Source organism: Oncorhynchus keta, chromosome 25 (genome assembly GCF_023373465.1).
Source record: "Oncorhynchus keta strain PuntledgeMale-10-30-2019 chromosome 25, Oket_V2, whole genome shotgun sequence".
Taxonomy (NCBI): domain Eukaryota; kingdom Metazoa; phylum Chordata; class Actinopteri; order Salmoniformes; family Salmonidae; genus Oncorhynchus; species Oncorhynchus keta.
Genome location: NC_068445.1, coordinates 43293112 through 43312815, shown reverse-complemented (window position 1 = coordinate 43312815; position 19704 = coordinate 43293112). Strand labels below are relative to the sequence as shown.

General features: G+C 44.9%; 1 protein-coding gene and 2 long non-coding RNA genes across 20 annotated transcripts in view; 2 read left to right on the top strand and 1 right to left on the bottom strand.

Annotated features, from left to right (window-relative positions):
• Nucleotides 1–19704, top strand: part of LOC118382289 (BMP-2-inducible protein kinase-like) — a 103396-nt gene extending 83692 nt beyond the window's left edge. Inside the window, exons 13-16 of one of the 2 annotated variants that reach the window (XM_052479689.1) lie at nucleotides 2041–2318; nucleotides 3769–3965; nucleotides 5008–5136; nucleotides 17042–19704. In XM_052479689.1, the coding sequence (XP_052335649.1) occupies nucleotides 2041–2318; nucleotides 3769–3965; nucleotides 5008–5136; nucleotides 17042–18597 (2160 nt within the window). In that variant the 3' untranslated portion in view covers nucleotides 18598–19704. Of the gene's footprint in view, nucleotides 1–2040; nucleotides 2319–3765; nucleotides 3966–5007; nucleotides 5137–17041 lie in introns of both variants that reach the window. The other variant, XM_052479688.1, reaches the window with a different exon arrangement.
• LOC127911819 (uncharacterized) lies at nucleotides 2209–3754 on the bottom strand. 16 transcript variants are annotated; one of them, XR_008079487.1, is made up of 5 exons: nucleotides 3371–3744; nucleotides 3021–3335; nucleotides 2778–2917; nucleotides 2463–2742; nucleotides 2209–2325 (listed from the first exon to the last, which is right to left on the bottom strand). It is a non-coding gene; the product is annotated as an uncharacterized LOC127911819 (long non-coding RNA). The 16 variants fall into 16 exon arrangements; XR_008079483.1 differs by having other exon boundaries at nucleotides 2259–2360; nucleotides 2428–2742; XR_008079485.1 differs by having other exon boundaries at nucleotides 2259–2360; nucleotides 2498–2742; nucleotides 3371–3743.
• Nucleotides 6106–9648, top strand: LOC118381660 (uncharacterized). 2 transcript variants are annotated; one of them, XR_008079480.1, is made up of 2 exons: nucleotides 6106–8293; nucleotides 8366–9648. It is a non-coding gene; the product is annotated as an uncharacterized LOC118381660 (long non-coding RNA). The 2 variants fall into 2 exon arrangements; XR_008079479.1 differs by having other exon boundaries at nucleotides 8330–9648.

Here is a 19704-nt window from a genome sequence, read left to right as displayed (position 1 = left end):
AGCCATGTAACAACATCAACAACAGGCCCACTACCCAGCCATGTAACAACATCAACAACAGGCCCACTACTCAGCCATGTCACATCAACAACAGGCCCACTACTCAGCCATGTCACATCAACAACAGGCCCACTACTCAGCCATGTCACATCAACAACAGGCCCACTACTCAGCCGTGTAACAACAGGCCCACTACTCAGCCGTGTAACAACATCAACAACAGGCCCACTACTCAGCCATGTAACAACATCAACAACAGGCCCACTACCCAGCCATGTAACAACATCAACAACAGGCCCACTACTCAGCCATGTCACATCAACAACAGGCCCACTACTCAGCCATGTCACATCAACAACAGGCCCACTACTCAGCCGTGTAACAACAGGCCCACTACTCAGCCGTGTAACAACATCAACAACAGGCCCACTAGTCATCGTGTAACAACAGGCCCACTAGTCAGCCGTGTAACAACAGGCCCACTAGTCAGCCGTGTAACAACAGGCCCACTACTCAGCCGTGTAACAACAGGCCCACTACTCAGCCACTACTCAGCCACGTCACATCAACAACAGGCCCACTACTCAGCCACTACTCAGCCGTGGTAAGAGCTGTAGTTTAGACATATTGAACACAAATCCTGTAAGTTGCAGATGAACTGCAAGGTGTACCAAGAAAAAGCTGGGTGACCACACACTGAAACCTCCCTCGGTTTTATTTCATGCAGAAACGACTGCCAATAAGATATAAATGTACCTGGAACTATACTGAACGCTGGACGAGATAACGCTCTGTTGAGGGAAACTAAACTCTCTTGTTTAGGAGCGCAAGAACGTGCACAGTGTGACAGGACGCTGGACGAGATAACGCTCTGTTGAGGGAAACGAAACTCTCCTGTTTAGGAGCGCAAGAACGTGCACAGTGTGACAGGACGCTGGACGAGATAACGCTCTGTTGAGGGAAACTAAACTCTTGTTTAGGAGCGCAAGAACGTGCACAGTGTGACAGGACGCTGGACGAGATAACGCTCTGTTGAGGGAAACGAAACTCTCCTGTTTAGGAGCGCAAGAACGTGCACAGTGTGACAGGACGCTGGACGAGATAACGCTCTGTTGAGGGAAACAAAACTCTCCTGTTTAGGAGCGCAAGAACGTGCACAGTGTGACAGGACGCTGGAAACAGCTGGCTATTTCATTCTGTGTCAAATATATCCCCCAAAAATCAAGTTCCTTCTCCAAACACTCACTGGCATCTCCCTCGCTGAACAGACCTCTGCCAAAACGTAAAGGGTTCAGAGCAGTGACTTCATCCAAAAATATCCTACCGTTCATATTTACGTACCCTCAGTAGTCAACCGTCGCCAACAACCAGTCATCCAAATACGTACTGTAAAGGCAGAGTCGGTTTTAGCTCGTTTTCCACCGGTTACCATCTGTTTTAATTTCAGCAGCAATCTGCTCTGTCCACACGGTTATCAGGGGAGAGGGGAGAGGAGGAGGAGGAGGAGGGGAGAGGGGAGGGGAGGGGAGAGGAGAGGGGGAGGGAGAGGGGAGAGGGAGGGGAGAGGAGAGGGAGAGGAGAGGGGAGAGGGAGAGGAGGGGGAGAGGGGAGAGGAGGGGGAAGAGGTGAGGAGGGGGGAGGAGAGGGGAGGGGGGGGGGAAGAGGTGAGGAGGGGGAGGGGAGGGGGGAAGAGGTGAGGAGGGGGAGAGGAGAGGGGGAGGAGAGGAGAGGGGAGGGTAAAGCGCCACCGGTTCACTGTGTGACTGTGTTAAATTGTGACATATGAAGTAATTACACAGAGGAAATCAGGCTCTCTCTCGTCCGTTGTAGTCACTTTAGCGAGTGTTTTAGGAAATATCACTTATCCCATACATTTTGCGTTTCGTCACTGTCAAGCCATAATCAACCTTTTAATATAAGTCTCTATTACTGACAGTCCTATTGTCTGATCCTGTCCATCACAGATTCACTGTGTCTGTAATCATGTCTCTCTCATCGTCAACGTGACATCACTGTTACCTCGTTCCCCTCCCCTGTCAGATGCACCAGTACCACCAGGCCTTTGCACAGCAGCAGCAACAGCAACTACAACTCCATCAACAACAACAACAACAACAACAACTACTACAACAACAACAGCTACAACATCAACAGCATTCCACCCAGCAGCCCACTGTGACCTCCCCGCTAGAGTTCCAGAGGCTAGAGGCTAGAGGCTCTTTTAACCCGGCTGGATCTGGGGTCAGCCCTGGGGTCGTGGCAATCGGGGCTGGTGCTGGAAATGTGACACCTTCCCCTGTTGAGACTCTATACACCAGGTAACACCTTCCCCTGTTGAGACTCTATACACCAGGTAACACCTTCCCCTGTTGAGACTCTACACCAGGTAACACCTTCCCTGTTGAGACTCTATACACCAGGTAACACCTTCCCCTGTTGAGACTCTATACACCAGGTAACACCTTCCCCTGTTGAGGCTCTATACACCAGGTAACACCTTCCCCTGTTGAGACTCTATACACCAGGTAACACCTTCCCCTGTTGAGACTCTATACACCAGGTAACACCTTCCCCTGTTGAGACTCTATACACCAGGTAACACCTTCCCCTGTTGAGACTCTATACACCAGGTAACACCTTCCCCTGTTGAGACTCTATACACCAGGTAACACCTTCCCCTGTTGAGACTCTATACACCAGGTAACACCTTCCCCTGTTGAGACTCTATACACCAGGTAACACCTTCCCCTGTTGAGGCTCTATACACCAGGTAACACCTTCCCCTGTTGAGACTCTATACACCAGGTAACACCTTCCCCTGTTGAGACTCTATACACCAGGTAACACCTTCCCCTGTTGAGACTCTATACACCAGGTAACACCTTCCCCTGTTGAGACTCTATACACCAGGTAACACCTTCCCCTGTTGAGGCTCTATACACCAGGTAACACCTTCCCCTGTTGAGGCTCTATACACCAGGTAACACCTTCCCCTGTTGAGACTATACACCAGGTAACACCTTCCCCTGTTGAGACTCTATACACCAGGTAACACCTTCCCCTGTTGAGACTCTATACACCAGGTAACACCTTCCCCTGTTGAGGCTCTATACACCAGGTAACACCTTCCCCTGTTGAGACTCTATACACCAGGTAACACCTTCCCCTGTTGAGACTCTATACACCAGGTAACACCTTCCCCTGTTGAGACTCTATACACCAGGTAACACCTTCCCCTGTTGAGACTCTATACACCAGGTAACACCTTCCCCTGTTGAGACTCTATACACCAGGTAACACCTTCCCCTGTTGAGACTCTATACACCAGGTAACACCTTCCCCTGTTGAGACTCTATACACCAGGCAATACCTTCCCCTGTTGAGACTCTATACACCAGGTAACACCTTCCCCTGTTGAGACTCTATACACCAGGTAACATCCCTCAGTCATTTCATACCCCAATATTTATGTGCCTGTAATGTCTGTCAGTAGCACAGACACCACAAGTAATACAGCACATCATAAAGCATCTCAGTCTATGGTGATCATTAGCCTGCCCCACTTCATATCTTCCTCTCTGTTCCCCCCTGTTCCCCTCTGTTCCCCTCTGTTCCCCTCTGTTCCCCTCTGTTCCCCTCTGTTCCCCTCTGTTCCCCTCTGTTCCCCTCTGTTTCCCTCTGTTCCCCTCTGTTCCCTCTGTTTCCCTCTGTTTCCCTCTGTTCCTCTCTGTTCCCCTCTGTTCCCCTCTGTTCCCCTCTCCCCAGTAGAAACCCTCTGGTGGACCTAAAGGTGACCACCCCTCCCCCCCGGACCCAACCCCAGAGCCTGGTCACCCCCCAGAGCCTGGTCACCCCCCAGAGCCACCCTCCTGACATGTCCCGCTGGAACCCCTTCGGAGAGGACAACTTCTCCAAACTGACGGAGGAGGAACTTCTGGACCGCGAGTTCGACCTCCTCAGAGCAAGCAAGTGCCCCGTCTTTACTGTCCCCAGCAAGTGCCCCGTCTTTTACAGTCCCCCTCCCCCAGCAAGTGCCCCGTCTTTTACCTTCCCCCAGCAAGTGCCCCATCTTTTACAGTCCCCCAGCAAGTGCCCCATCTTTTACAGTCCCCCAGCAAGTGCCCCATCTTTTACAGTCCCCCAGCAAGTGCCCCATCTTTTACAGTCCCCCAGCAAGTGCCCCATCTTTTACAGTCCCCCAGCAAGTGCCCCATCTTTTACAGTCCCCCAGCAAGTGCCCCGTCTTTTACAGTCCCCCAGCAAGTGCCCCGTCTTTTACCGTCCCCCAGCAAGTGCCCCATCTTTTACAGTCCCCCAGCAAGTGCCCCGTCTTTTACAGTCCCCCAGCAAGTGCCCCGTCTTTACAGTCCCCAGCAAGTGCCCCGTCTTTTACAGTCCCTCAGCAGTGCCCCGTCTTTTAAAGTCCCCAGCAAGTGCCCCGTCTTTTACAGTCCCCCAGCAAGTGCCCCGTCTTTTACAGTCCCCCAGCAAGTGCCCCGTCTTTTACAGTCCCCCAGCAAGTGCCCCGTCTTTTACAGTCCCCCAGCAAGTGCCCCGTCTTTTACAGTCCCCCAGCAAGTGCCCCGTCTTTTACCGTCCCCCAGCAAGTGCCCCGTCTTTTACCGTCCCCCAGCAAGTGCCCCATCTTTTACCTTCTTCACCTTTCGTTACTGTTCCACCTGGGTTTGATTCCCACAGGGAACATGTCTGCACTCACAACGGATAGTCGCTCTGGAGAAGAGCTTCTGCTAAATGACTGACATGTAAAATATATATTAATAGACAAAAGGTTCCTGCTCTTTAGTTGCCATTTGTCAATATATTAATATGTTTAATATTCTGTCTCGATTTGTTACTTTTCGATCTGCAAACGTTCTTATATTTCACTAAATGCACTCCTGATTCCAAAGACAATTATTTATGTCTCATGTTAATTTGATGGCTAGTAAAAAAAAAAATAGAATTGGAATTTCCTGTGTCTTAACGATCCCCTATCTGCCCGAGCAGGTAAACCCGTGGAGAGAACCACTAGCATGGAGGCAGACCGACCGCTGCAGCCAATCACCTCCGCCGCAACCGCCAAGCCCCTCCTCCCTGAATACCTGTTTGGCTCCGCCCCCTTCCTGGCTAGTGCAGGCAAGTCTTAATGGAGGCCCCTCTCCCAACCCCGTCTCGCCGCGCCCCAACAGGACCCAACACTTCAGTTTGGAACTCTCCTGTCTTCATTTCTCCCCTGCCAAACTCAACTCTTAAACCCCCAACCACACTCACTATTCTTCCCCCTTAAACCCCCAACCACACTCACTATTCTTCCCCCTTAAACCCCCAACCACACTCACTATTCTGCCCCACCCTTAAACCCCCAACCACACTCACTATACTCCCCTACCCTTAAACCCCCAACCCACTCACTATACTCCCTACCCTTAAACCCCCAACCACACTCACTATACTACCCCACCCTTAAACCCCCAACCACACTCACTATTCTGCCCCACCCTTAAACCCCCAACCACACTCACTATACTACCCTACCCTTAAACCCCCAACCACACTCACTATACTACCCCACCCTTAAACCCCCAACCACATTCACTATACTACACCACCCTTAAACCCCCAACCACACTCACTATTCTTCCCTCCCTTAAACCCCCAACCACACTCACTATTCTTCCCCCTTAAACCCCCAACCACACTCACTATACTGCCCCACCCTTAAACCCCCAACCACACTCACTATACTACCCCACCCTTAAACCCCCAACCACACTCACTATTCTGCCCCCCTTAAACCCCCAACCACACTCACTATTCTGCCCCCCTTAAACCCCCAACCACACTCACTGTTCCACCCCCTTAAACCCCCAACCACACTCACTGTTCACCCCCTTAAACCCCAACCAACACTCACTGTTCTCCCCCCTTAAACCCCCAACCACACTCACTATTCTTTCCCCCTTAAACCCCCAACCCACTCACTATACTACCCCACCCTTAAACCCCCAACCACACTCACTATTCTGCCCCCCTTAAACCCCCAACCACACTCACTGTCCACCCCCTTAAACCTCCAACCACACTCACTGTACTACTACCCCCCATTATTCATTATGATCTGAAAGGCTACACTGATCCTAGATCAGCATTCCTACTTTGAGACGCTTTGTGAAATACAGACCCTGGTGAGTAATTGCAGTCTTTTGGTGTAAATGGTCTCAATCTCAATGCTCAAATGGGAATAGGTTTCCCAGGTTACACTTAAGAGAACCAAACAGCACATCTCGTTAGTGAACAGTAGGATGTATAGTGGGGTCCCAAATTTAAATAATCTAAAATTAAATAATCTAAACTTTTATTTTATTTAACGAGGCAAGTCAGTTAAGAACAAATTCATATTTACAATGACGGCCTATTGTGGTCCTTCTGTAGCTCAGTTGGTAGAGCATGGCGCTTGTAACGCCAGGGTAGTGGGTTCGATTCCCGGGACCACCCATACGTAGAATGTATGCACATTGGATAAAAGCGTCTGCTAAATGGCATTATATTATTATATATTATTACAAATGATTGACACCCTCGATAAAGATGAGCAATTTAATGACTATAAAATGAATAAATAATATTATTTGAATCTAATTCTGCCAGGAGGCTGAAACTTGGCCATAAGTGGATCTTCCAGTAATACAATGACCCCAAGAAAACAACATCAAAATCCATCCAACACAAGTTGTTAATTGGCCACACAAATCAACATTTTGCTATGGCCATCTCACGCTCCGGGCTTGAAACCCATTTGAGAACGTGTGGATTTAATTGGAGGGCGCATCCATCAATCATTTTGACCCCTCGCTTTTCGAGACTGAAAAAAGTATTACTCGTTGAAAAAAAAAAAAGTAGTTTTTTTTTTTCTCTGAGCAATTGAGGAAAACAGATTTTTTTTTTTTGGCAAAAATATCCTAAAATTGTACGAGTATAAAATAAATGTAATTCTCCAATATAGCTCAGTATTGACTTATTTTACATTTGTAATTTATGTGTCAATTTCAGACCTCACTGTATATGATGGTGCAGTAATGATTTCATGATTTAGTCACAAACCAGCAGTCAAAGAATGTGTGGTCATTTAGCCGTAAAATATATATATATATTTTTGATTTTGCTTATTGAGTCCATTTGAAACTAGCATATTGATATATCCTTAAATCTCAAAAGCTCCACCACCTTGGGTTGGCGTAATAAGTTTATTTCCAAAATGTCACGTCCCTTTTGGGTTGTACTGTGCACTTTACTACAGACAACTATTCTAGCTGCCGCCCACACCCCAAAACGATTCATTATTACAAGAAATGTATAACTAAAATGTATCTTAAGAAATTATCGTAAGAATGTCACTGTGACCATTCTTCTTCTTCTTTTTTTAATGGTAGCTAAATGAACTTTTTGTTGTGGTATAACAGTCAGCGGTGCCCATATATTAAAATATGTTAACTAGAGTATGACAATAAAATCCCAGAATGACTTCAGTTAAGTGATTTTTATAGTAACTTAGAGCAAACTGAAGTCCTGACTATAAGTCAGACTTTCTGCCAATATATCAAAATGGAAATATGTATCCCATGTCTCACTGACTTAGTATAACATTGTAGTTCAAGGTATAGCTGAGCTAAGGAACAACCAAAAACCGAAAACAGCTGCGTGAAAGTACTTGACCACTGATTAAGGTTATGGGACGCTCAGAAGGGACCGTAATTTTAGAAATGGAGCCCCAACATACGGTTGAAGTCATCCCAAAAGGCTGGAATGACAACATTTGGTGACAAATGTACAAACAGCCTTGATTTTATGTATGTATTTGTGCCATAGACAATGTTGTCAAGGTCATTCATATTTTCTTTGGTTGTCTAGTCTGAAGTCTGAAGAAGGGACTTTCAGTCTGAAGGGACTTTCAGGGACTTATGACAAAATGTTCCAACCAATTCATCTCTGAAGTTTGTATCTACTAACCATTTCAACGTGCTCTCATTAAAGATGTGCATGAAGCTGCACCTATATTTGGGTGGTGATGTAGTATAGCATACAACCCTACATCTGGTCCTGCTGCCACTTCTAGGTCTGATAGCAGCAGGCGTGGAGTCTCCACTTCTAGGTCTGATAGCAGCAGGCCTGGAGTCTCCACTTCTAGGTCTGATAGCAGCAGGCCTGGAGTCTCCACTTCTAGGTCTGATAGCAGCAGGCCTGGAGTCTCCACTTCTAGGTCTGATAGCAGCAGGCCTGGAGTCTCCACTTCTAGGTCTGATAGCAGCAGGCGTGGAGTCTCCACTTCTAGGTCTGATAGCAGCAGGCCTGGAGTCTCCACTTCTAGGTCTGATAGCAGCAGGCCTGGAGTCTCCACTTCTAGGTCTGATAGCAGCAGGCCTGGAGTCTCCACTTCTAGGTCTGATAGCAGCAGGCGTGGAGTCTCCACTTCTAGGTCTGATAGCAGCAGGCGTGGAGTCTCCACTTCTAGGTCTGATAGCAGCAGGCCTGGAGTCTCCACTTCTAGGTCTGATAGCAGCAGGTCTAGAATCTCCACTTCTAGGTCTGACAGCAGCAGGCGTGGAGTCTCCACTTCTAGGTCTGATAGCAGCAGGCCTGGAGTCTCCACTTCTAGGTCTGACAGCAGCAGGCTTCAGTTATGCACACTTGCCTATACAGTAATAAGCTGCTTTCATGCCTTGATAACATCTCCATATATTTTTATTTATTTTCCAAAGGTAAGTTTAACCATTAACAAGGGGAGAAGGGAATTGCTGGATTCCTCAATACCCCAGTCATTCTGTTGCATTACATTGTCAATTTAAGAGCTCTGTACTCTTGACTATTTTGATAAACTAATAATAAGTGTACAATTATTTAACTTCTGTTATTTTGTTTCCATGTTTTAATGCAAGACAGTCATACTCAGAAACATCTTGTTCAAATAGTGTATTGGTGGACAGATTTCTGATTCAACAGCCATACTTGTTTGATCTGTTATTTTGTACAATTAGAAAGAAGAAAGAAAAAAAGCCATTTAATTACAAGAATGACTTGAGCCATTAATTACACTGATGATCAAGTTCAAGACGAACAGGAAATGGTAGTGAAAAGTTTGGATGGTTTTAAGACCTCCCAGCAGTGTTCGAAAACAGTATTGAATATGTTGTGTTGTTGACATTGATATATTTTGTTCTTATTTACAAATGTTAATTCTTTGATTTTGGGCCATTGGTTTCACTTCCTAGCCCTTTGTTACTGTGGTGAAGACAGCCTCAAACCTTCATCGTTTTTATATTTTGGTTGCTTTAGAACATCGTCATCAACATACAGATAGATGTTCATAACAACTTTTTGTTCCTGTGAAACACCGGTTATTGTAGGAATGTCAGAACTGTTGGTTAAGCAGGTTGTTTGTATGCTGCCTCTCCTGGGAAAGGAAAGTATACTGCGTTAAGATGCATAAGTTGTATATAAAAATTAAAAATATTAAAAAATATCTGTTTTTCCAACAGACAAACTATGTAAATGATCTTGTACCATACTGTGAATGTTTTTTTGATTTTTAAAAAATATATATATATATACAAATGCTTAATGGTGATAAATAAAAACATTATTCAAAAGCAATATACATTTTTTGGGGGTTTGTTTTATTGATGGCTTTTACAATGAGTAGATAGATGCCAAACGATGAGGTGTTTGTAGGTTTCTGAGTGGTATTATCTGCCCACCTTTACACCAAGATGTTTCTCAGATTAACATGGCTGTCTTTGTGGGTCTCTGCACCTCCTGAATGACTAACAAAAAAACTGACAGACATTTGTTCTGATAATGAATTGAAGCAACACTTATGTTTTGGGTATTGAGAATCCTTAACCAATATGTTATGCCGGTGCCTTCTGGAAAGTATTCAGACCCCTGGACTTTGTCCACATTTTGTTACGTTACAGCCGGATTCCAAAAAAAGTATTGAATTGTTATTTTCCCTCATCAATCTACAGACTATACCCCATAATGACATCACAATACCCCATAATGACATCACAATACCCCATAATGACATCACAATACTCCATAATGACAAAGCAAAAAAAGGTTTTTAGAAACTTTTGCTAATTTATAAAAACATTTTTTTTAAACGATCACATTGACGTAAGTATTCAGACCCTTCACTCAATATTTTGTTAGAAGCACCTTTGGCAGTGATTACAGCCTCGAGTCTCCTTGAGTTTAACGCTAGAAGCTTGGCACACCTGTATTTGGGGAGTTTCTCCCATTCCTCTCTGCAGATCCTCTCAAGCTCTGTCAGGTTGGATGGGGAGTGTCGCTGCACAGCTATTTTCAGGTCTCTACAGAGATGTTAGATCGGGTTCAAGTCCGGGCTCTGGCTGGGCCACTCAAGGACTCGTCCCGAAGCCACTCCTGCGTTGTCTTGGCTGTGTGCTTAGGGTCGTTGTCCTGTTGGAAGGTGAACCTTCGCCTCAGTCTGAGGTCCTGAGCGCTGTGGAGCAGGTATTCATCAAGGATCTCTCTGTACTTTACTCTGCTCATCTTTCCCTTGATCCTCACTAGTCTCCCAGTCCCTGTCGCTGAAAAACATCCCCACAGCATGATGTTGCCACCACCATGCTTCACATTAGGGATGGTGCCAGGTTTCCTCCAGATGTGACGCTTGGCATTCGACCAAAGAGTTCAATCTTAGTTTCATCAGACCAGAGAATCTTGTTTCTCATGGTCTGAGAGTCTAGGTGCCTTTTGGCAAACTCCAAGCGGTCTGTCATGTGCCTTTTTACTGAGGATTGGCTTCCGTCTGGCCACTCTACCATAAAGGCCTGATTGGTGGAGTTCTGCAGAGATGGTTTTCCTTCTGGAATGTTCTCCCATCTCCACAGAGGAACTCTAGAGCTCTGTCAGAGTGACCATCTGGGTCTTGGTCACCTCCCTGACCAAGGCCTTTCTCTCCTGATTGCTCAGTTTGGCTGTGTGGCCAGCTCTAGGGAGAGTCTTGGTGGTTCCAAACTTCTTCCATTTGAGAATGATGGAGGCCACTGTGTTCTTGGGGACCTTCAATGCTGCAGAAATGTTTTGGTACTCTTCCCCAGATCTGTGCCTCGACACAATCCTGTCTCGGGGCTCTACAGACAATTCCTTCGACCTCATGGCTTGGTTTTTGCTCTGACATGCACTGTCAACTGTGGTACCTTTTATATAGACAGGTGTGTGCCTTTACAAATCACGTCCAATCAAATGAATTTACCACAGGTGGACTCCAATCAAGTTGTTGAAACATCTCAAGGGTGATCAATGGAAACAGGATGCACCTGAGCTCAATTTCAAGTATCATAGCAAAGGGTCTGAATACTTATGTAAATAAGGTATTTCATTTTTTTTTAATTTGTTATACATTTGCAAAAACTTCTTACCACATTATGACAAAGCAGAAAAAAGGTTATTGTGTGTAGATTGCTGAGGATTTGTATTTATTTAATTCATTTGAGTAAAACTAACATAACAAAAATGTGGAAGAAGTCCAGGAGTCTGAATACTTTCCAATACATACAGTATTGTGCTTTGGGGAATCCTTAACCAACATGTTATATAAACTGGACTGTGCTTTTTAAAAAAGGTAAACAGGTGAATATTAAACCATAAGCAGCTCACTGTCTCTCTCTCAACCTCAGAGTGGAGAACATGTACTGGGTAAATCCCAGCTTTGATGTTTAATCAGTTGTAGAATGGCGGTTAAAAATCCAATCTGATTGCAAAGTCCAAGTGAAAATATCCTGACACAATCCTCATTGAGATCAAACTGTGTTTGCTGATTTGTATTATTTATTTTACCTTTATTTAACCAGGCAAGTCAGTTAGGAACAAATTCTTATTTTCAATGACTGCCTTGTTCAGGGGCAGAGGAACAGATTTGTACCATGTCAGCTCGGGGATATGAACTTGCAACCTTTCGGTTACTAGTCCAACGCTCTTACCACTAGGCTACCCTGCCGCCCCATGTCTGCTTGACTAATATGTTTAATACATGACTGTAACCAGGGATGCAACTTTGGTTTTAGAAGTGTGTGAGTGGGGGGGCATTATATTTATGTGTCCAGTCTGATAAACACTCCAAACAGCCTTCCCTGCAGCTCGGAGGCGTCCTTGTGGTCCTAAAGCACACCTCTGCCTCTTTTTGTATCACATTCCAGTGAAATATGCACCCCCGACGGTAACATGCTTAAGGCATTTAGTTTCTGTCCAATACAACTAGTCTTTTCTATGATTTAGCCTATTCATCTAAATTCACCTCAGTTCCAACTAGATTTGTGGATTTATTTTTGTTGGCTAATTAGATTTGATATAATATACTTTTTAAATGTGACTCTTTTTTTTTCTCCAGTAATTCCAGTACACCTTCCCACATAATTACATTCTAATAGACCTCTCTACCGCCCAGGCCTTATCTCAATTAGATGTGCTCACATCCTCTCTCTCACCTTCTTTTGGGAAAAAAGGTCAAAGTTCATCAAGGAAACATGGATGGGAAATGCTTGTAAATAAGACTGTCTTTTCTCCACTCGCGTGTCATTTAGGCTAATTACGTTTACGAAGTGGATCCCAAAAACAAATATATAAAGGGCTCTAGTTAGTTGTGCAAAATACATTTTATATACTGAACAAAACTATATAATGCCACGTGTTAACAATCGAAAATATTTTCCTGACTTACAGCTCATATCAGGAAATCAGTCAATGAAAATACATGTGTTAAACCCTGATCTAGGGATTGATTGGTCAGATACTTTTTTGTTGTTGTTGAAGGTATTAGAAAACCAGTTCGGGTGTGACTCATTTGCGTCACGCAGCGCGACACAATCTCCTTCTCGTAGAGTTGATTAGGCTGATGGTTGTGGGCTGTGGAATGTTGACCCACTCCTCTTCAATGGCTGTGCGAATTTGCTGGATATTGGCGGGAACTGGATCATGCTGTCGTACACGTCGACCCAAACCTGCTCAATGGGTGTCTGAGTATGCAGGCATTCAAATGTCTGTGCATTCAAATTGCCATTGATAAAATGCGATAAATGACATTTTTCAGTTGGTTAATTAATGCCAGTGGCCTTCCTTCGGCCTCTAAATCCTATAACAATAGTATTAAATGTAAATGTTGTACATTTTGTATGCTTTGTGAACATGTAAGGCTCCCTTGAAAAAAGAGGCGTTGGTCTCAATGGCATTTCCCTGCTAAAATAAAGGTGAATAAAAAATAGAATATTCAATTTAATTACGTTAGGTGAGTGAGGTGTATTATAGCAATGATTGAGAATGTCAAGGACTGTGACGTCTGATTTGTAATACTGTAGGGAGGTGGGGGGTTCTCTCGTTCCGTTTGGGAAAAAGTCAGTCGCAATGTGTCCCATGTTTCATGAGCTGAAATAAAAGATGCCAGACATTTTCCATATGCACACAAAGAAAAAAGCTAATTTCTCTCATTTTGTGCACAAATTTGTTTACATCTCTGTTACTGAGCATTTCTCCTTTGCCAAGATTATCCATCCACCTGACAGGTGTGGCATAGCATGACCATTACACAGGTGCGCCTTGTGCTGGGGACAATTTTAAAGGCCGCTCTAAAATGTGCAGTTTTGTCACACGACACAATGTCACAGATGTCTCAAGCTTTGAGGGAGTGTGCGATTGGCATGCTGACTGCAGAAATGTCCACCAGACCTGTTGCCAAATAATTGAATGAAAGAATTTGGCAATACGTCCAACCGGCTGCATAACCGCAGATCATGTATATGGATTCGTGTGGGCAAGTGTTAACGTTGTGAACAGAATGCCCCATGGTGGTGGTGGGGTTATGGTATGGGCAGGTATAAGCTACAGACAACTAACACAATTTGCATTTCATCGAAGGCAATTTGAATTCACAGATATACCGTGAGGAGATCCTGAGGCCCATTGTTGTCGTGCCATTCATCCGCCTCCATCACCTCATGTTTCAGCATGATAATGCACGGCCCCATGTCGCAAGGATCTGTACACAATTCCTGGAATCTGAAAATGTCCCAGTTCTTTCATGGCCTACATACTCACCAGACCTATCATCCATTGAGCATGTTTGGGATGCTCTGGATCGACGTGTACGATCAAGGTTGAAGCGCTTACCTGTGTCCTAGCAGTCTCTTCATTCAGATCTAAAAGGCTAAACTGATCCTAGATCAGAAATCTGAGATGCTTTATAAACCCCAGTAACAAGACATTTTAACCCCACGTATTATCAAGTGAAAACTGCTTAAGTCCATCTCATTCTGCGAGAATATACGGTGACATAAGTGTTTTCATTACGTAATGAAAACTGTCCCTGTGGGATCCTGGGAAGAATCTTGTCGCTGGTTGAGTACATCTTAGTAGTGGTGGTGGTGAGACTCATTTGAGTTCAAATCTTTTTTTTTTGCAAGAGAGATTTGTTCAAGGTAGCAGCAGTCAGCAGTTATACATAAACATTACAGGATATGACACATACAGGACAGGACATTACATCACACATACAGGACATGACAGGACACAGCACATTACAGGACATTACATTACACATTATAGGACATTACATTACAGGACATGACATTATAGGACATTACAGGACATTACATTACACCTTATAGGACATTACATTACAGGATATTACCTTAAACATACAGGACATTACATTACACCTTACAGGACATTACATTACACCTTACAGGACATTACATTACACCTTACAGGACATTACATTACACCTTATAGGACATTACATTACACCTTACAGGACATTACATTACACCTTACAGGACATTACATTACAGGATATTACCTTAAACATGCAGGACATTACATTAGATAGAGGAAGGAGCAGATGCCATCCTCATGCGTGGTGGTGGTGGTGGTGTAAGATCGTGAGCAGAGGATGGAGCAGATGCCATCCCATGCCAGCCAGAAGAGAATTCTGGGTAATCCGGTGGGCGGCCATGTCCTGACGGTACCAGAATGGTCCTGAGTTCCTCAGCCCACTGCCAGACTCATTTGATTTGATTCATTTTTTTTGGGGGGGGGGTTAAAGTTAAAATACAAATCCCAGAGGATAACACATGCAAGCATTATAGAACACGTCTTTCTGCCGTTTCAATTAGACCCAGCCCCATGTACAGTGGAGCTCGACCCTTTGCTGTCCCTGACAAGCTTACATCATTCATGTACATTGTTGTTAACGCCACGTTTAACAAGGTCTGTGTTTGGCCGTGTCATCCGCATGTCTGTTTAAAAAAAAGAAGAAGAAAGAACATCAGAAAATAAACGTGTTTCTCTCCAGGTTGCAATCTTAATTTTTTTTTTTTGGGGGGGGGGGGGGGATTAAAAGATGTTCCACTGAGGTGGGAGATTAGATTATTATTATTATTATTAGATTATGACATGTTGTCATAGCGACAGGTTTGTCCCAACAGATTCAGAAGGTTTCCTCGCTTCGCAAACACTCATAAACACAAAGCCTGCGAGAATAGTTGTTTCGTAATACTTTAGAATCAAGTTAACTTTTTAAAAAAAATAGTTACATACTGTTAAGTTATAATTAGGATATTAACAGTTAATCATTTATTAAATACATTTATAAATCATTCACGTTTTAAGCTCTCTGAAAATGAGTTTTCCTCTCTTGTTTCCACCCGCCCTCCTCCTCCTTTATCGCTGGCTTTGTTCATTACTGTAGAACAATGGTTTAGGTTAATCCTCTATCTGTCATGTCCTGCCAGTTTGGAGATTTTCAGATATTAACAGATTTCCATTTCTGTCTGCACAGCGGGGGGGCGCTATGTTCGGGCGTACTATCGCAACTAACTTATTCATAGTGAACAAATGCTATTCAGTTACCTCCTAGTCTTTCTCAAAAAGACACTTGGTTTCTATTAGGGTGTGTGATCGTGTAGAAAAAGAGTAATTGGCAACGGGTTGAAATTTCAAAAGAAAGAGAATTCTTAAATTGCTCCATTTAATTACGGAGTTAAAAAATATGAAACATTTTTGTTGTTGTTAAAGATTTATAAGACATCTTGTTGGTTCTCCTGCTGCGCCTAAGCCTTCTGTTGTTAGTGGGGTCAAGTTAGGCCTCTGAGAAAGAGAAAGAAAGAGCAGCTTCTGCACCATATGAGTTTCTATAATTCTCCTCTGCTGCGCCTTCTGCTCCAGTACAATGGAACAAACTGTTGGGATTTGCTTTCTCAAATCATTCTGAGATCGTCAAGGTTACCTCAGAAGAATCCCAGATAGAGCAGTCGGGTTAATCCAGATTTGACTAATACTACATCCTAGTGATATTAGAATTTACAAGCTCTAAAGAAGCGTTGTCCAGCTTCCTGTCCAGGGGGTGTATTTTGTACAACAAGCTGCCTCTCTCTACAGAGGAGCAGGAGCCTCTCTCTGAGCCCTTCCAGCTCGCAAAAGCTACGTAATAAGAAGCATCGTTACTCGATTTAGAATTTAAAAAAGCAATAATCATGTTTCAAGTCTTAAAAATGTCCCCTCCCACTCCCCATCCCTTATCTACTCTGCGTAATCTATTGTCATCTTAAACCCTTGTTGTATTAAGTTGTGGTTCTTCTGTATCTCTCTCTTTTTGGAACATAGGCTTCTTTGACATTTTCATATTATTTTAATCAGAAAATCTGTTAAACTTGAAAGTAGGTTTTAGGATTTTGTACTTTTATCTTCTTTCTGTGTTATGAAGTGCAATTTTCTGGGAATGGCAATGATGTACAATTACACAAACAAGGACATTGGCTGCAGCTGGTATTAACATTGCAATATTTTCTAAATTGATCTTAATTCCATGCACCAAAGTAAATGTTAAAGAAAATATAGATAATACAATGTGTGTGTGTGTATATGGTCACATATAGCTTTGGGTGTAAAGGCTATCGGTAATTATATAATTGACATCTTCAAGTTCTCCGTCTTTTGTAACATTCTCTCGTCTGCTTCAATCCCACAGGTTCTAGTTTGATGACAGATCAGCCGATTGAAGAGCTCAGTATCCCAGCCGCTGCTCCTGTCCCTGTGGGCCAGCCAGCCCTTGAGGAACAGCTACAGCAACCTCCTGCCAAGGAGCACAAACCAAGCAGGAGGAGAAACCCCTCTGACAGCGGCTCACAGACGACCCGCAAACCACCGGGCGGCGAATCTGACAGCGACTTTGAGTCGGACCCTCCTTCCCCTAAGAGCAGCGAGGAGGAAGACGAGCCGGAGGAGGACGAAGGGCTGAACAGCGAGCAAGAGCATGGAGAATTCTTCAACGAACTGGAAAATGTGGAGGAAATGGAGACGCTGGGCCAGAGGCCTCTGTTAATGGACTCGGAGGACGAGGAGGATTACGACAAACACAGCTCCGACTCGGACTACGAGCCCAGGAAAGCTAAGGGAGGACGCTCAAAGAGGCTCCCAGGAGGTACAGGAGGGCCAGTGGCTGCTGCAGCTACTGTCTCCCACGAGGGAGGTCAGAGCGGGGAGTCGGAGGCCACGCTGGTCAAGATCACACCTTCTGAGTCGCCCGGTGTGGCTGCTGTTAGAGCTCCCCCTAGTGGTGGTGGAATCAAGGACATATTTGGTGCCGATGTGTTTTGCGCGGTGCCTTTCTTTCCCCCTGTGGCGTCCCCCACAGAAAGAGCAGACATCTTCTCCGCGGCTCCCTTCGGGCAGGTGAGCCAGGAGGCCGTGGTCAGCCAAGCCACGGAGGAGTTTGATGTCTTTACAAAAGCTCCGTTCAGCCGGAACCTCTCGAAATCTGGCAAGACTGGAAGCAGCGATATCTCTATGGGTCAGAACCCACCGGTGTCCCCTGAGATTATCGACCCATTCGGCTTCTCCCCCTTCCAGCCCGGCCCCACGGCCCCGCCACCAACCACCTCCAGGAGCGCCGAGGACATCTTTCATCCAGCCTTCGACGATTTGACCAGTCCCCAGCAGCAGAGGCTAAAGCAGCGCAGCCTCCAAAAGCTGTCTTCGCGGCAGAGGAAGCTCTCTGGCAGCACCGACGGCGGCGGCAACGGCAAGCGCCACCACGGTACGCCTACCGGCGGCCGCAAGAGCAACAAGCCCAGCTTCCGAACCCCCGAGCGCGTCCGCCGGCACAAGAGGGTCGGCAGGAGGGACTCCCAGAGCTCCAACGAGTTCCTCAGCACCTCAGACTCCAAGGAGAACATCAGCGTCGGCAGCGTAACGATGACCGACAAAGACAAAGGGTCTTCCCTACCTAGCCTTCCTAGTGAGGTTGACGCCATCTTGGACCCATTTGGTGCCAAACCTTTCGGGCCTCAAGATGGCAGCCGACTAAACCAGGGCCAAGGTCTAATGGACGGCAAGACAGACATAGTTTCGGCCAATGGCAGGCCTCAGACCAGCTCCCTCCACGGGGCACTGGGGGTTGGGAACATCATGGATGACTTTGGGGCGGTGCCCTTCACAGAACTGGTGGTTGGACAGCAGCAGCAGCCATCTCAGCTCGTGGAGTTGGATCCTTTTGGAGCTGCTCCTTTCCCCACCAAACAGTGAATGTCTCACTCGTCTTCCCGCCACTCGTGCTCGTCTTTCTCAATCTCAATCACGTCGCTGTGTTACGCCAAGCCTATGCAGTCCCCAGGGGGGTAAATTCCCATCCAAAGGATGGCAGCTTGATCGGTGATGTGGTAGTTGATTATCTTTTCAGCCAAATGAAACTACCAGCAATGGCTCTAACGACTCTCTTAAGTGTTTCCAATACTTTTAATTTTTTTCCCTTCTCAAAAATATTTTTTAACACGCTAGTAACTGGATATTGAGATTAACAAAACCAACGTAAACCTGTGGAGTATGGATGATTTATTTCAGGTTCGGTATGCATCTACTTCTGCCTGTACCTGTTTTCTAACAAGCCTTTTATGCTGCATCGCATCGACACATTTTAACAGGATTGGCGATTGATACCGGTTTCACTCAAGATCACACTGTGACAAACAACAAGCTCAGTGTTTCGACTGGTTGAGTTGCTGCAAAAAAAAAAAAAAAACTTGTGTAGATATAGTGGCCTCCAAGATCTACCAATAAGATTGGATTAATTTAGCACCATAAAGCCTTATATGGGCATGGCTCTGCCCTACTGCACAGTACCTTGGAAACCATTGGCGAAGCAAATGTGTCAACAGGAGTCGTTTCAGAGTAGGCATTTACCACTGTATTATTTCACCCTACATAGACCCTTTTCTATGCATATTTTTACATTTAGAGTCGACTTAGGCACAGCGATAAATGTTTTTGGTTTTGTACTTTTTTATTGCATTTAATACTAGAACGAAAGGGATTTTGGTTCTGTTTTAAAGATGGCTTTTCTTCTTCTTCATGATTTAAGACCGTTTCAATGTTAGGTTTGTTTCTATACTTTTAGCATTACAACGGTGTCAGTAAATTAAATTCTGTTCTATTTTAAAAGTGATTTGTTATTTTACCTTAACCCAAATTTTTGAATGAGAGGAAGAACACAACTGTTCTCCTACGTGGTGACACGGAATCTACCGATATCTGACTACTTCCACCTCTTCTTAGTCCTGAAACAGACTCTCTGGTCGATTTGGTAACAAGCCATGCATTCATAAAGGGAACGTGAGTCTAAAGAGGTACAACTTA